General features: G+C 45.3%; 2 protein-coding genes across 4 annotated transcripts in view; both read left to right on the top strand.

The window, feature by feature from the left end:
• LOC309659003 (uncharacterized protein) overlaps positions 1 to 1,057 on the top strand; it is a 162,358-nt gene extending 161,301 nt beyond the window's left edge. The window contains exon 4 of the mRNA XM_082458329.1: positions 324 to 1,057. Within this exon, the coding sequence (XP_082314455.1) occupies positions 324 to 495 (172 nt within the window). The 3' untranslated portion in view covers positions 496 to 1,057. The remainder of the gene's footprint in view (positions 1 to 323) is intronic.
• A 1,716-nt stretch (positions 1,058 to 2,773) lies between these two features.
• Positions 2,774 to 16,194, top strand: part of SERINC5 (serine incorporator 5) — an 83,781-nt gene continuing 70,360 nt past the window's right edge. Inside the window, exon 1 of one of the 3 annotated variants that reach the window (XM_082458172.1) lies at positions 2,774 to 2,976. Coding sequence is in view for 1 of the 3 variants with exons in the window: in XM_082458171.1 (XP_082314297.1) it covers positions 2,950 to 2,976 (27 nt within the window). In the remaining 2 variants the exon portion in view is untranslated. Of the gene's footprint in view, positions 2,977 to 3,069; positions 3,095 to 16,194 lie in introns of those variants that run through there. The other 2 variants (XM_082458171.1, XM_082458173.1) reach the window with 2 other exon arrangements.

Consider the following 16,194-nt stretch of genomic DNA (forward strand, 5'->3'; position numbering starts at 1 on the left):
GGGAGGAGGAATCAGCCTGCATAGATTATTTGTTATTGTCTTTTTAACTCGTTTGTTAATACCAGTCAGGGCTACTATTTAGTCAGTGCTTATGAGGGCCAGGCCCTGTACCACATGGTCTGTAGGGGTGAGTTTAATGCACTATCAGTCCCCGTTTTGCAGATGATAAAACTGAGGCTCAGAGGTCACCCAGAGAGTTCTTGGTGGAGTTAAAATTTACAACTTTATGGCTCCAGAAGCTCAGGCTTCTACTATGCTTTTTGGGTACCTTGGGCACAGTCTACATATCCTCCAGTTATTAAGTGATATTCTCTCTTTGCCAGGCTGATGTTAATATTGTCACAGAATCCTCCCATGTTGGCACCCATTTGGAAAAAAAGAGTTCAGGATTCAGGAGGCCTGGATCCTACTACCAGCTCTGCCTGTAACCCAGTGGTGCCTGATGAGGGATCTCGTCTTCCTGAGCTCCTCCTAAAAGGTGAGGAGACCTTGTAGTCCCAGCAGGCTCAAACTTAGGTAGATTTCACATCTTCCCCCTCCCCAGAAGCTGCCTGGCTCTTCCCAGGGGAGCGAAATCTTCCGGCACACAAGTAATCTCCCAGGGCAAGAAATGGGGTCAGAGTGACCACCCCAGCCGACAGTGAACCTAACTAGACAGTCTTGGTGAGATCCTTGGCTTCTGATGAATCATAGGCTGCCAACAAGCAGGTGGCTGCACTGGTCTGATACTGCTTATGCTTTTTTTTTTCTTTTTAATACTATTATTTAAAAAATTTTGGGCTTCCCTGGTGGCGCAGTGGTTGAGAGTCTGCCTGCCGATGAAGGGGACACGGGTTCGAGCCCTGGTCTGGGAGGATCCCACATGCCGCGGAGCAACTGGGCCCGTGAGCCACAGCTACTGAGCCTGCGCGTCTGGAGCCTGTGCTCTGCAACAAGAGGGGCCACGATAGTGAGAGGCCCGCGCACCGCGATGAAGAGTGGCCCCCGCTTGCCGCAACTGGAAAAAGCCCTCGCACAGAAACGAAGACCCAACACAGCCATAAATAAATAAATAAATTTATTAAAAAAAAAATTTTATAGTTAGAGCCAACTGTCATTACTTTCCATGGTTCTGAATAGGGCCTGCTCCATTATTTCTCTTCCTCTAAACGCTGGCAGCTGAGATTCTAGGAGCTTCTGTTACTCACCCGGGCCCTTGGACTCTTTAATCAATAGAAATTGGTAAGAGGTCAGAGGAGAATTTCAGGCAAGGCTTTATTGGGGCTGGAGCTGCAGCATCAGGGAGCAAAAGCAAGAAACAGGTACCCTTGCCAGCTCTCGGAGTGAAGCTGCTTGGGTCCTTAAATGGGGTAACAACAGGGATGCATGGGTGGGTTTCGCAGGAGACATACATTACATGGTCTGTCCACCTCTTTGGTGGTGGACAGGATCATGCACAGTACCATGCTTCAGCTCCTGGCACCTCAACAACTTGTGGTTTGTTTCTGGTCTTTTTGTATCCTATTGCTCAGCTTTGCCTCAACTGTGCATGTGTGCAGTTATTTTTAGTTACATAATTTTTTTGTATCCTATTGCTCAAGGAGACGTTTGTCCAGGTGCAAGCACTCTTGTAGAGGATCCCAGTTCCCAGCCTGCCTCAATTCTAGGAGATCTTGTGCTGCTCCTAATCCAAGGATTGGTTTCCATGCGACTTTCCTCTTAGTCTCCACCTCCTAAACTGCCCTCAAAGACACTACTTTGCCAAAGGCTTAAGGTCAAGCTTTGTATCATGCCCGAGGGGATCAGACACGTGGATTCCAGTCCCAGTATTGCTTCTTCAGCATTGCTGTTAAGCTTAGGGCAAGTTATTTAACCTGTGTGTTAAATAATAGACCTGTTGCCTCATTTCTAAAATATATACTGTAATGCTTATTTTAAGGAGTAAAAAGGCCTTGGCACAAAGTTTGTAATAACAGAAATTCCTCTTCTTGGGAAAGTGGCCGCGAGGAGAGAAGATTTGGGTAGGGAGATAAACTAGGGGCACCCTCTCTGTCTTCTGCATGTAACAAACAAATATAGGGAACCCTTTTTTAGTGGAGTCGGGCGAGAGGAAGTAGGGATGCAAACCAAGTCCCTGGGCCGGGATGCGCTCTTAACGCGGGTGGTGGGGGAGAGACTGGAAAACAGATCAATATTCAGGGAAGCACAGAAAGGGTTCTCCCAGGATCCCCCAAGTGCCATGGTAACGTCAGGGCAGGACAGCCAAGCCCAGGGATTCGAAGCTTGGGCCGAGGGAACTTTCCCAAAAGTTGAGAAATTTTCTTGGCAGATGAGGGAGATAAAGGGATTTCTGGAACAGGGATCCCGTGGATATCCCAGTTTGGCGCGAGGCGCATTACAGACCACCACCCGGCCACCCCTATTGCGCCTGTGCAGTGCAGGACACTCAGAATCGCTCACTAAGGGCTCCAAGGTTTATTGGAGTTAGCAACCAGCTCTTCCACCAGAGCCGGGGACTAGGGGCGCCGCGCTCTCCTGGGTTGGGGACCGATCGCCGCCAGGCCGGCGTAGGAGCCCGGTAATACCTGGCCGGCGCGTTGGAGAACAGACTTCGCAGTCCAGCGCTGCACCGGGAAGTGATGACCACCACCCACCGCCTGACGCCAGCGGAAGCGTGATCCCGGAGCTGGCGGGCTCGGAGGCGGTGCGCCCGGGAAGGGGCGGGCACGGGGCGGGGCTGCGGGCGGCCGCCGCGGCTGGAGCAGGCGAGTGGGGCGGGGCCTGTGGTGGCGGGGCGGGGTTTGGCGGCAGTTGTTTTTACCAAGGCCACAGTGCTTCGCGTTCAGCTGGGGCTACGCCGCGTGGAGGCGTGAGCGGGTTTGCAGAGGGACGCTCGAGGCCGGAGGGAGCCAGGAGGGCCAGAGGGAAGCTGGGAGCCGGCAAGCGCGCTGGTGGTGGTCGGCCGCCACGATGTCAGCGCAGTGCTGTGCGGGCCAGGTGAGCCGGGAGAGACAGGTCGGGAGACCGGGCCAGGAGCCGAGGCAGCGCGGGCTTCTCTGGGTGCACGTCCCAGCTCCGCCGCCGCAAGTGGGGTGGGTGACCCTGCGCCGCCTGGGTGAGTGCTCCGGGCCGGAGCGCGGCGCTCGGCCTTCGGGGAAAACCGTGTGCCGCGGCGGGCGGGCCAGAGGGACACGGGGAAGCCCTAGAGGCTACCCCGAGGTCTTCCCGTTCGGCCTTAGGAACTTCGCTTAGGGCGGGGCGGGCAGGGTTCGGGCGAAGGATCCCGACTGTTTCAGGAGGGTGTCGCCTCCTCCCCAGAACACGAGTGTGTGGTGCTGAGCTCCGTAGGCCACCTGGCTCTGCCAACCCGATGAACCCAGGAGAAGACGTGGGTTTGGGCAACCACTCCTTTTCCATGCCCTGAACGAAACTCGGGTCGTATGGCCCAGACGGGTTGCGCTTGACATCTCGCAAGGCTCTAGAGCAGTGGCTCTTTTTCTTCGAGAAAGTCTGGAAGACTGCTTTCCAAACCGCGGTGCTCAGATCTGGGCGCTGGGAAGACTCAGCCCTGCTTCCTGGGTCTCCCGACCCAACCCTGGCTGGACCCAAACGCGGCTGATTGGGTAGAGCGCGAGCCTTCCCATCCCTCCTTTCAGCTGAACTTGCCCGAGCCTGTTTTGTAACTCTCGCCTGTTAAACTCATGAGATCTTAAAACACCTGTGTCCGCTTGGGACAGGCGTCTTCTACCGGTTAGTAGTGCATCAGGGCATAATTAGTAGCAGTTTTTAACCTTTAATGTTGATTTCACTCCTTCCTGCAGAGTTAGAAAAAAAAGAAGTAGGTAAAGCCTTCCGCACGTCGCGCTCCCTCCTTCCTAGCCGTATTGATTATCAGCATTTCTGTACAGTTTTAATGGTGCGTTTTCTCAAATGAGTCTAACTCCGGAGGGCATACCGGGCTGTTTTTGCTTCTTAATACATTCAGCCTTGCGACAATCAGGCCAGCCCGTAACTGATGCAGGGGTTAAGCTGTGGGTTTCTCTAACCCGCCGATTACACTGGTAGATAATCCGTCCTCTTTCCAGTGGCCGTGTGAAGTTATCACTTGGTTTTTGAGGTCTAATACTGTACTTGGCATGCATTCAAGCTGGCCTTTTCAGAGATGAGGAAATTGAGGTTTTTAACTTGAGGTGGAATGCCTTGCCCTGAGTCAGGCAAGGCGACAGGAGGACATTTAACACCTTCTCAGGGCTTTGGAGACCAACGTGGACGGGAAAAGGCTGTTTTCAGAATATTCCAAATGTCAAGAAAGCTTTGCATAATCGTTCATGGTTGTTATTTTGAGATAGTTCTAATTTGATGTGACACTTCATTATATAGTGATTACGTTACAAGTATTTCGGGGCACCTGTTCTCCAGTCCCTTGAAAGCCCCTTGAGGTTTTCTGTGGCTCCCAGCAGGTGATTTAGGGCTCTGAAAATTATTGCCAGTACTCAAGTGGGTCTTGTAAAAGAATGATTGGTATGGTTGATATTTTGGCAGGGTTTCATGACTTGTTTCTTTTTGTTTGTTTTAAAGTGAGAACTTTTAAATTTTATTTATTTATTTATTTATTTTTTGGCTGCGTTGGGTCTTCGTTGCTGCACGCAGGCTTTCTCTAGTTGCGTGAGCGGGGCCTACTCTTCATCGAGGTGCACGGGCTTCTCATTGAGGTGGCTTCTCTTGTTGTGGAGCGCAGGCTTCAGTAGTTGCAGCACGCGGGCTCAGTAGTTGTGGCACATGGGCTTAGTTGCTCCATGGCATGTGGGATCTTCCCGGACCAGGGCTCGAACCCATGTCCCCTGCATTGGCAGGCGGATTCTTAACCACTGCGCCACTAGGGAAGTCCTCATGACTTGTTTCTGAAATCCCCCTCTCAGGACTTTGGAAAGAACCAAATCCTGGCCGTTCATCACAGGAAAATTAACTTCTGCTTTCTAGGGACTGCTTGAGGCTTCACTGTGGTGGCTCTCAACACAGGGAGGGGGTGATGACACTATAATTTCGTATGAATGGGGCTGTTAAGTTTGCATTAAAAAAAAAATGCAGCACTGTCAGAAGATATCTAAGTCTGTGAATCCTTTGCAAACATTTTTTGAGCACCTGTGCATTGTTTTTCCCTACATCACTTATGACATCAATGTACGGGTTTTTTGTTTTGTTTTTACCCCCGCACCGGCCAGTTTCCCAGCTCTCCGGATAGTAACTGGCTGTACAACAATTCAATTCTGACACTACCTGGAGTTAGTATCCCACAGGTTAGGGGTCCGCCCTCCTCCCCCTTCCTTCCCCCGCACACTCCAGCTACCAATCACAAGTCTTCTGGGCCTCCCACACCGGGGTGGAAGACCGAATAAATATTTCTAATCATATCACAATATCACAGCGCCTACTGTGTGCCAACAGCTGGAGATACGGCAGTGAGCCAGGCAAACATCATCTCTGCCCTCAGTGACTGGGGTTGGGTGGCATTTCATAAGCATGTAAGCAGTGAAACAGCAAGTACTGGTACTGTCACAGGTCCTGGTGGCAGAGTGGCTTTGGGTAGGGTTGCTGGGGAAGTCTGTCTGAGAAGATGCCCTTGGAATTGAGACTGATAACGGAGGAGAGGCACCCACATCAGGGCCTGGGTAGGGAGGCTTCCAGGGTGTTGGAGGAAAAGAAGTGGTCACCTTGGGTGCTGTGAAGACTTGACTGTCAGGGACTGGCATGGAGAGAGAGCAGTCAGAGCTGGCCACCCGGTGAATACTTTTAAGCTGCCTCCTCCTGCGTGTGAGCAGTGGTCTGGGCTTCCGCAGTGAGCCCAAATTCTTCTTGACGGAGCTTGAATCCTGGCAACCTGCTGTTGCCCTAGGCCAAGGAGGGGAGAGTGTGGTACCTTAATTTAGGGCGTCGTGGTGCTTACAGTGGGGCGTCACTGGCTTCTGGGCATATTGTAGCGGTAGAGCTGGACTTTTACATGGGTTAGAAGTGGGGGGTGGGAATGAGAGCATTGGCTCTTCCTTGAAGGGAGGAAGACATTTGGCAAGGAAAACCCATAGTTTTCTTCTCGCTCTGTCGCATTTGAGATGCCTATTATAAATTAAATGGAGATGGCAAGTCATCAGTTGGATTTTTAAGTTGGGAGAAGTTTGAGGTTGGAGATAGAAATTTGGGGGACTTTAACTGATACTGTCAGAAACAATGTGTAACCCAGAAAAGAGCCTGGGCTTTGGACTCAGGTCTGGATTTGAATTGGGAAATCTGGACACGGAGGGGTGGTGTGACTGTGCACGTCACTTACCCTCAGTTAACCTCAGTTTTCCTCTGTGGTTGAATGGGTATGATAATACCTCCTTAGGGTTATTATGAGTATTACATGCGATAATGTCTCTCGTACAGGGTTTGGCACAGAGTAAGGAACCCCCAAGATCTTAGTGACCATTATCCACCTCTACCTGGACAGTCTCCGGGTCATTTTATCTTTGCATTGACCCTGATATACTTAGATTTTGCTTAGGCCGTTGGCTGATCGGTGCTAATGGAAGCAGAGGTCACAGGACAGTGGTTACTCGACACCTTCTGGGTACCCAGCACTGTGGTAAGGCCCCTGGGCACTGGGTGATTAACAAAGTGCGTCCTTGCTCTCCTGGAACTTAAGGGCTAGTTGGGGATTGGAAGTGTGGGGGAAGCTCACTGCAGAAAGTGACAGGACACCCTGTCAGAGGTGAAATGAGATGTGTAATTGGAAGATCTAGACACCTCGTCAAGGCAATTTGAGAGTAAGGCTTGGCAGGGTTTACTCCAGGCAAGTATAAGCATTAATGATAATAGTAACAATAGCTGAAGCTTATTTCATGCCCACGAGTGTGCTGTTTTTACCTACGTTATATCACTCATTCTCCACAGCAACCCTATGGGGTCGGGGAATGTTCTAATTGGCCTCCTTTTGCAGGTGAGGCAACTGAAGTGCAGAGAGATAAATTAACTTGACTGATATTTACGTGGTGGTGGAGCCAGGCCTTCAACACTGGTCCACCTGACTCGAGTTGGAGCTCCTAACTGGGAAACTGTTATTCCTTATTATTCTAAATACAGTATGAATAAATCATGAGGAACTGTTGCTCATTGTTGTTGCTTATAATGGCCCTAAGGCAGCTTTGATTGCATAGCTATGAGGCTGTCTTGGTAGATATTGGTGGTTGCCAGGAGTTACCAGTGGGTGGGGTTTAGCTTCTTCCTCATAGTCTGTCCAGGTTATAAAGACAGCAAGTCTCAGACCAAATTCTGTCGCTTGTACAGGCATTTATTGGCAGGCAGGCACAGCACAGTTATACAGCCTGATCTGCGGCTTCACGAAGTTCCAGCTCTTTGCCCTTCTTGGTGCACTGACACGTGACTTGCATGTTCCCCTGAGGCAGATGTGACAACCTTCTAGAAGGAAGAACTTGACCAAGACTGCTGAAGCACAGGACCGCATGGATGGATCAAGCCCACGGTCCCACTCTCAGGCAGAAGACTCCTTGTCCTTGTAGCTGGTTCATATAAGGGTGGGAATGCCCACGCCAGGGTGTTTCCAGCCAGATTGTATTACTTGATCCCTGAGATTTTCCCCAACGAAAACAAATTTCTAACATCTGTTATGTTAATTGATTGACAAAGCCACAGAATGCCACCAGGGACTGTCCACTGTCAAAGATAAATAAAGCTGGACGTTAGTTAAAGCAATGAAAACAGATTTTATTCAGTAACCACTCACTGACAGAAAGACCTGAGCTCCATCCTGATTAGCACAGATCACTGGGAGTTTTCAAGGGACGATGAGGGAATAGGGAGGAGTGAGTGGAGGCCCAAGTAGAGTTAGGGAAGTGAGACGTTACAAAGGTTTGTTTGGAGTATGGGTGATGAGGCCAGCTGGGTCTGATAGCTGGCAGGTTAGATTCTGTCCTTCCGCTGAGACTAGGAGATAGACCCTATCCTTCCTGATGATTACATTTCAAAGGAATGGCATTTAAGTCCTTGAGAAAGACACTCCAGACTTGTAGGAAATGTGTCCTATCTGTCCCTCTTCTCAGGGACAGAGGAAGGATTCACAATTATTAGCCCTATTTAGTAAATGCTCTTAAGAAAGGGAGGATAGGGACTTCCCTAGTGGCGCAGTGGTTAAGAATCTGCCTGCCAATGCAGGGGACATGGGTTCGAGCCCTGGTCTGGGAAAATCCCACATGCCGCGGAGCAACTAAGCCTGTGCACCACAACTACTGAGCCTGTTCTCTAGAGCCCGCGAATCACAACTACTGAAGCTTGCGCACCTAGAGCCCCTGCTCCGCAACAAGAGAAGCCACTGCAATGAGAAGCCCGCGCACTGCAACGAAGAGTAGCCCCCACTCACTGCAACTAGAGAAAGCCTGTGCGCAGCGATGAAGACCCAACACAGCCAAACATAAATAAACAAATTAAAAAAAAAAAAAGAAAAAAGAAAGGGAGGTTAGGGCCTATCTTAGGTGCTGGCTAGAACAAACAGTAAATTTCTTTTTACAGCCCTGAACTTTTCCAGACAAGAACTCAAAAAGGCAAAAGGCAGCTAGGTCATCCCAGGGATGCAGCCTCAGGCTACTAGAAGCCTATTAAAGTTTGGTCAAGTCCTTCCTGCAAGGGTTTGAGCAGAGTTGCTGTGTATCGAGAGTTCTTGCGGTTTTCACCATGTCTCATCGTTAACGCTGGTTAACAAAGCCTGGGGTCATTGGAGTTAGAAGTAACTGAAGCCCACGCAGGAGGCTTTTAGAGGCCGGCTTTTGTTAAGTGTTAGCTGGAATGGGTCTTCCTCATCAGGGCATCTGATCACCTCTAGACTGTAGCTTAAAACACACAGAGACACACACACACACACACACACACACACACACACACACACACACACACACACACACAAAATCCATGAGGACCTCTTTAAAAAGTAAATTACATACCACATAAAAGTACTGACTTCCCTGAGATGTCCTTCCTTCTCTATAAAACCCAAATCTCTGCTTTTAAGGCCAAGCTCAAGAAGCATTTTCCTCAGAAATGACCTTCCCCTTGCTTTAAGAATTCTCAGAACTTGCACACAAAACCTGTCCACACCACCTAGTATGTGGTCATCTGATGCACTGGAGTTGTTTCCTGGCTACTGTGTGGGTGCATTTCCTCTCTCCTAGACAGAGCATGTACTGTGACCTAGCTGAACCCCCTGTTGTGTGCTTTTGGTTACAAAACTTTTTCCCTACAGCTCTTTGTTTATAGTGATTGGAAATGTTAGGTCCTCATTATATCACGTGTTGCTTCCACCCTTGGAAGGGATCTAGGCACAAAAGTTCATTCTTTGCATGACTGATGCTTTTTTGAACACAGTTTGGGGCATTTGTGAAATACATATCACCCAGAGAGAACTATATTTTGATATTTTATAACAGTCACTCACATTTAATATATATGATTTTACTTTGTGGAGTTGGGATTATGTTGTAGGTGCTATGTTTGATTCAACCCTGCTGAATTACAGGAGTTTTTCAAGTGCACCAGCCACTCATTTGCAGCCATGTTTTCTGGGCTTATTCCCAGAAAGTAGTGCAGTCCTCTACCTTCAAACATGGCAATTTTTCCAGAGGTATTAAGTAAACATAAATATGTGAAAGTCAGTTAATAGGCTTATGTGTTAATACGAGTGTGTGTGTGTGTGTGTGTGTGTGTGTGTGTGTGTTTCAATTCCCAAAAGACTAAAAATAATGAAGAAAATCCCAGCTACACCTCCTTTAGATGCCATCGACAATAACCATTTTCAACATCATTTTTAACTTTGGTCTTTTTCTTTACAGTCACTTATGCGGATACCATCTGTCTAGATGGTGTTTGAGTCTCTGTTTTCTTGCTCTATAAAGGTGCCCTTCTCTGTGAGTCCTGTGCTTATCACTAGTATTGGCAGTTTTATTTTTCTATTCGTTTTATAAAATGCGGGCAAGTTGCAGTAAAATGGCCACATCATTGCTCTACCATACTGACAAAGGTGGTGGTGATTCGGCTGATGTTGAACTGTTGCTGATACAGAAAGAGTGGTTTGGAGATGCCTCTGTGTAGTTAGCCAAGTTCACGTTGTTGTAAAGATAAGTTTGTCACTGACCTTGAACAATGAAGAGAGTGAAGGTTGCCGTTGTAGGCGGAGAGTCAGCATGAAGGTTGCTCATTCAGATTTGTTTTCTTGGGTGGCTTTAGAGCTGACCTGGGCAGGCTGGCAAATAGCTTTGGGCTGCGGCAGGTCTTGCGTGGGATTGCTTTGCTGGGAGGGCCCATCTGTAGGGAGTAGAGGGCAGCCTCTGACTCATCTCTCTGCTAATGAGATAAAAGGTAACACCCCCTTGCCCACTGCTTGCTTCCCACCCCCGTTTTCCCTATGAATGTCGCCTGTCAATTTCCCAGAGATACTGAATATCTGGGAATGAGTTAACTGTGAGACTCAGAAGCTTACTTTTCAGTTTCCCAGGTGTTTTAATGTAAATCGCCTTTAGAAAGGACAGAGCAGGGCTTCCCTGGTGGCGCAGTGGTTGAGAATCTGCCTGCTAATGCAGGGAACACGGGTTCGAGCCCTGGTCTGGGAGGATCCCACATGCCGCGGAGCGGCTGGGCCCGGAGCGGCTGGGCCCGGAGCGGCTGGGCCCGTGAGCCACAATTACTGAGCCTGCACGTCTGGAGCCTGTGCTCCGCAACAAGAGAGGCCGCGATAGTGAGAGGCCCGCGCACAGCGATGAAGAGTGGCCCCCACTTGCCACAACTAGTGAAAGCCCTCGCACAGAAATGAAGACCCAACATAGCCATAAATTAAAAATAAATAAATAAATAAAAATTAAAAAAAAAAAGTTTTTTATTAAAAAAAAAAAAAGAAAGGACAGAGCAATAACGATGGCATTGTCTACTTGTATTCAGAGCAGGACGAGCAGTGTGTGGCCTGTTCACCTATGATAATTTAACATTAAAAAGGAAGTCCTCGTGTAACATGGTATGTCTACAGAACTAGCCATTGGACACAATTCCATTTTACCCTTTGACTAAAGTGCTTTCTGTATCTTTAATTATAATGGTAATTATAGATGAAGATCTTGTGTTCTTTCAGTGTCCTGAGTCAAGCAGCATTGTTAGTGAATTGTCATTACATGCTGCTGTTGTTAGTTGAATTTGCGATTGCGATTGGATGCTCAGAGCAAGCATCCAATGGATCAAGTTACCCATCTAGACCACCTTGATTGTCCCTAACGATCAGGTTTTTCAAGTAGTCCGAAGTGAACCTTTGCAACCCTTGTTAAAATGAATTTTAAACATTTCCAGTGGGGACATCCTCGTATTTTCTAGCTTGTGTATTAATGATATTTTCGAAGATTTTAGAACATAATCTGGGAGTCAGTGTAGTGTGTGTGTAGGAAATTCAAACAATGGATTTGTTTGATTACATTAAAACATCTGTTTGAATTTTGAAGGAAATAGGACTTTACTTTTGGCTTTTCTTCTGTAGTTTGCCTTGTGAGATTAAAGTTGAGCTGATGTTTAAGGAAAGCAGCTGTTAATGGAAAAACTTAGGGTGGGTTCTTATCACAGAATAAATTTTGAAACAATTTCGGTTTGAAGTAAGGTTACAAAATATAGTGATAAGACAGCATTTTCCCCCTCATGAAAACTGTCTAGTCTAAACAAAAGTAGGAAAAACACATACACACAACCGCTTAAATCTTATTTATGCAGAGATAACTAGGAGAGATGGAAAATCAGGCTAATGTTTGTTTAAATATCGTTTTTTATAAACTAGCCAATTGCTCTTTGAAACAAAGCTCATGAGGTCTTTACGGGATTTATTTTCCAGTGTTTTGTTTCTTGCATTGTATCTCAGTAATTTACGCAGGGCTGAGTCGCCTAATGCTCTGATCCTTAGCCCAGGTTGGGCTATTTGTGTGGTGATTGATGAGGCAGATCATGGAATCAGAGAAAGTTTTGGAAGAGGCTTTAAAAGGCATGCCTTTTAATTCCCCATCTGAAGCTTAGACGTCTTGTAAAAATGCGCCTCCTAAGTGTACCTCTGGTGTGTTTGAGCCTCTCCAGTGTTGGGGAACTCACTACCCTTCCCAGTTTTTAAGTTTTCTGAGCCTTGGTTTCTTTGTTCATCAAACGGGGGAAATTTGTGTCTTGCCTCCCTTATATGATTGTTGAAAGGGATGAAAACAAGACAACATTAAGACTCTTTGTTATCTGTAAGTTGGTGATGCAGGTGTGTCAGGGTTCAATGCAGAAAACTGAGACCACTCAGTTTTAAGCAGAACGATTTAATGTAGGGAATTAACTGTTGAAGAAATTAAAGAGCTAGAGGAGCAAGAGTCAGGGGGCCGCCTTTGAACTCTTGGATTTAAGGGCACACCACTCCAGCAGTAATCCAGATGTCTGAAAGCCCGGGCTGCTGCCCCCCCGCCTCTTGATACCCACACAGGTGGCGGCTTAACATGGGAACCCCAAGTCTGGCCATTGTCCTAGGACCTTGCTGGGAAGCAGACACTGCAGCAGGAGGATGGTCCCCCACCTTGTTTTCACCTTCCAAATATTGTGAGGGTTGCTAATTGTCAGGTCCCCAACAGCAAAGGAGTCTGAGAAATGTGGTTACATTTTCCAGATTCTTCAGTACTGGAAGACCCATAGAAGAGGGTGGGAATGTAGGCTGAATGAGAGAACTATCCCTGTGGAGCACAAGCTAGGAGGAACTAGTGTAATAACCCTAGTGAGTGCTGTACTTCCTGCCCATCGTGGCTTGACCAAATGACAGCCTCACAAGTAAGGCCAGAGTGTTGAGGGGGTTGACTTAAAGGGAGGAAGATGGAAATACATTATCGTGTAAACTGGTTTTCCTCTCCTAGTCTCTTCGCTGCCTGCTCCTTTTTCCATACTACCAGCAGGTTGATCCTTCTACCAAAGTATAGTCCTAACCATGTCATCCCCTGCCTGATTTTTCAACACCATTGGGGTTAACGTAATGGATTTTCTAAATGCAAGTCTTTTGTAGGAATCTGTTAGTGGTCTGTATCGAGATAACTTATATTCTAAAAAACAATGTGCTTAATACGTCTCTTCAGTCATTCCTGATATTAGTAATTTGTGTTCTTTATTCTTTTTTTGATGACTCTATGAGTTTATCAATCTGATTAATCTTGTGAAAGAAACAATTTTTTTTGTTGTTAGTTATTCTCTATTTCATTGATTTCTGCTCTTTTTTCCCTTTTTTAACTTACTTTGATCTTAATCTATTATTATTTATTTTAAATTATTTTATGGGTTTTTTTATAGGTAGACGCATAAACCCTTATTTTAAATCTTTTCTTTCCTCTCAAGGGCATATTTAAAATCATTTTACATCCCACACATTTTGATATGCTTTGTTTTCATTATCATTCCATTCAAAATATTTTCTAATTTCCCTTGTGATTTCTTCTTTGACCTGTTGGTTATTTAGAAGTGTGTTGTTATTTTCCAAGTATTTGAGGATTTTCCAGGCATATTTTTGCTATTGATTTCTAGTTTACGCTTGTGATAAGAGAACATATTCTGTATATATTTCTTTTTGATGGCTCAGAATATGATACATTTTGATGAATGTTCCATGTGCTCTTGGAAAGAACATGTTTTCTACAGTTATTGGGTAGTTACTGCCCATCGTGGCTTGACCAAATGACAGCCTTACAAGTAAGGCCAGAGTGTTGAGGGGGTTGACTTAAAGGCAGGAAGATGGAAATGCGTATTGTGTAAACTGGTTTTCCTCTCCTAGTCTCTTCACTGCCTGCTCATTTTTCCATACTACCAGCAGGTTGGGTATAGCGTTCAAGTTGGTTGCTAGTGTTGTGCAAATCTTCTCTATCTTTACTGATAGAGGGGTCTAATTCTGTCAATTACTGGGAGAAGGGTGTTAAATTTTTCAAATATGATTGTGTTTTTGTCTCTTTCTACCAGTAGTTATGTCAGTTTTTGTTTAATATATTTTGAAGCTGTATTATGTATACACACATTTGGAATTGTTATGTCTCCTTAATGAATTGATCCTTTTATAAAATGATCCTTTTTATCTCTGGTAATGGTGTTTGTCTTCAAGTCTTTGTCTGATGGCCATACTACCCTTTTAACTTTCAACTCATCTGTGTCTTAGATTTAAAAATGCTCTTATAAACAACATGTAGTTGGGACTTTTTGATCCCTTCTGACAGTCTCTGCCTTTTAATTGGATGTTTAGATCATTTACATTTAATGTAATTATTCATGCTTGAACTTCAGGCTATATATTGTTGGTCATTTCCATTTCTTCATCTGTTCTTTGTTCTTTCTTACCCTTTTTTGGGAGGAGGGGTAGGATGGGTATTAATTAAATGTTTTTCAGTATTCTATCTTCTTTATTGCCTTTTTATTCCTTAAAATTTTGTGAAGATTATAGTATGTATTATAGCATCTTGAAGAAAGGATAAGAGTGGATCAGTTTACTAGACTTTTTAGCAAATGACAAGTAACAAACAGTACTTTCTGCTTTATAAAAATAATATATAGTTATCATAGGAAATTTGGGAAATACAGAAAAGTATAAAGAAGAAAATGAATATCATTTATAATGCTAGAGAGAACAAACCCTTGTTAGTATTTTGTTTTATTTCGTTCTAGTATTAAAATAAATTAGACTGGGAATTCTCTGGCAGTCCAGTGGTTAGGACTCCACGCTCTCACTGCTGACGGCTTGGGTTCAGTCCTTGGTCAGGGAACTAAAAATCCCCCAAGCCATGCAGAATGAATGAATAATGAATGAATGAATGAATGAATGAATATCAGATCATGCTTTATGTACTGTTTTATATCCTAAATTACTTTCACACAACATTATGGACATTTCCACATATCGTAAGAATGAGAACATTTTAATGGCAGTATCACATTTAATTGATCACGTGGACATTTATTTCACTATTTACCCTTTATTAAATGTTTAGTATATTAAAAAAAAACAAAAAACTTAAGTAACTCTTATGTAATCTTTTTTTAGTCCCATGCCTCTTTAGGTTAGAGCTCTGGAAATAGTCCTTCTGTAACACAACATGAATATGCATTCCTAAAAATCACACTATGCAAAATGGAACAGCAAAAACCACAGGCCTTGTGGGGAAAATGGGGTTGGAGCACAGCATTGAAAGTTTTGTCAGTGACACACACACACACACACACACACACACACACACACACAAAAAGGGAACCTGGTAAAAATGATATTACAGTTTTACAAATGTTAAATGGTTAAGAGATATGTAATACTATGAAAATTTGGCACTTGACCTTGAAAAAGACCTGAAATTTGCTTGTGGAAGCAGGTGTTGGAAAAGTTGCAGCTTGTGAGTTGTTGTGAAGTGGTGGATGGAGGGTTATCTGAAACTGGATGGAAAGTGGTAACACCAGATGTGCTTTCGAGTGACTCATAATGCAGGTGGAGCGGAGGAGTGTGTGTTTCATATGTTCTGTGTCGCTCAGTTCAGCTGGGCACGGTGTTCTGCCTTCAGTATATGTTTCTCACAGACAAAACTGCACGTCCTGTTTTGCTCATATTGTTCCCTAACATGGTAGGGGAGGAAAAAGTTTTCCTTGACCCTTTTAGGGTCTCTGGCTGGATCTGAAAATTAAACTGACAAAGATTAACAGGAGAAAAACATACACATTTATTTAACACAAGTTTTATGTGACCTGGGAGCCCTCATAAGGAAATGAAGACCCAAGGAATAGTGAAACCTACTTTTATATTAGATTGAACAAAGAGAGGCAGTGGTGGAAAAATGACTAAATTATGTGGGGAGGTGAAAGGAAGATAAAAATTAATTTTAATAAGGTCTCTTTGTGTAGAATTCTCTCCATCTCAGCTTCTTGTCCTTGATAAGAATGTCTTCCTTCTGGTGCAGGGAGGACACCTCTCATGTGGGAACGTCATCTCCTGCTTTCAGGAAGAAACATGGAGGTCAGAGTGCCCTTCTTGCACCTGCTGTTTCTCAGGTGCCTTGCCTCAAAATAATCAATATGCCAAAGTGTCATATCCTGGGGTGAGATGCTCTAAACTCCTTCCATATCCGCCCTGTTGGAACAAATTTGTATTTTCAGAGCAAGTATAGCAGAACC

The sequence above is a fragment of the Balaenoptera physalus genome, assembly GCF_965194825.1.
Source record: "Balaenoptera physalus genome assembly, chromosome: 3".
NCBI classification, from domain to species: Eukaryota; Metazoa; Chordata; class Mammalia; order Artiodactyla; family Balaenopteridae; genus Balaenoptera; species Balaenoptera physalus.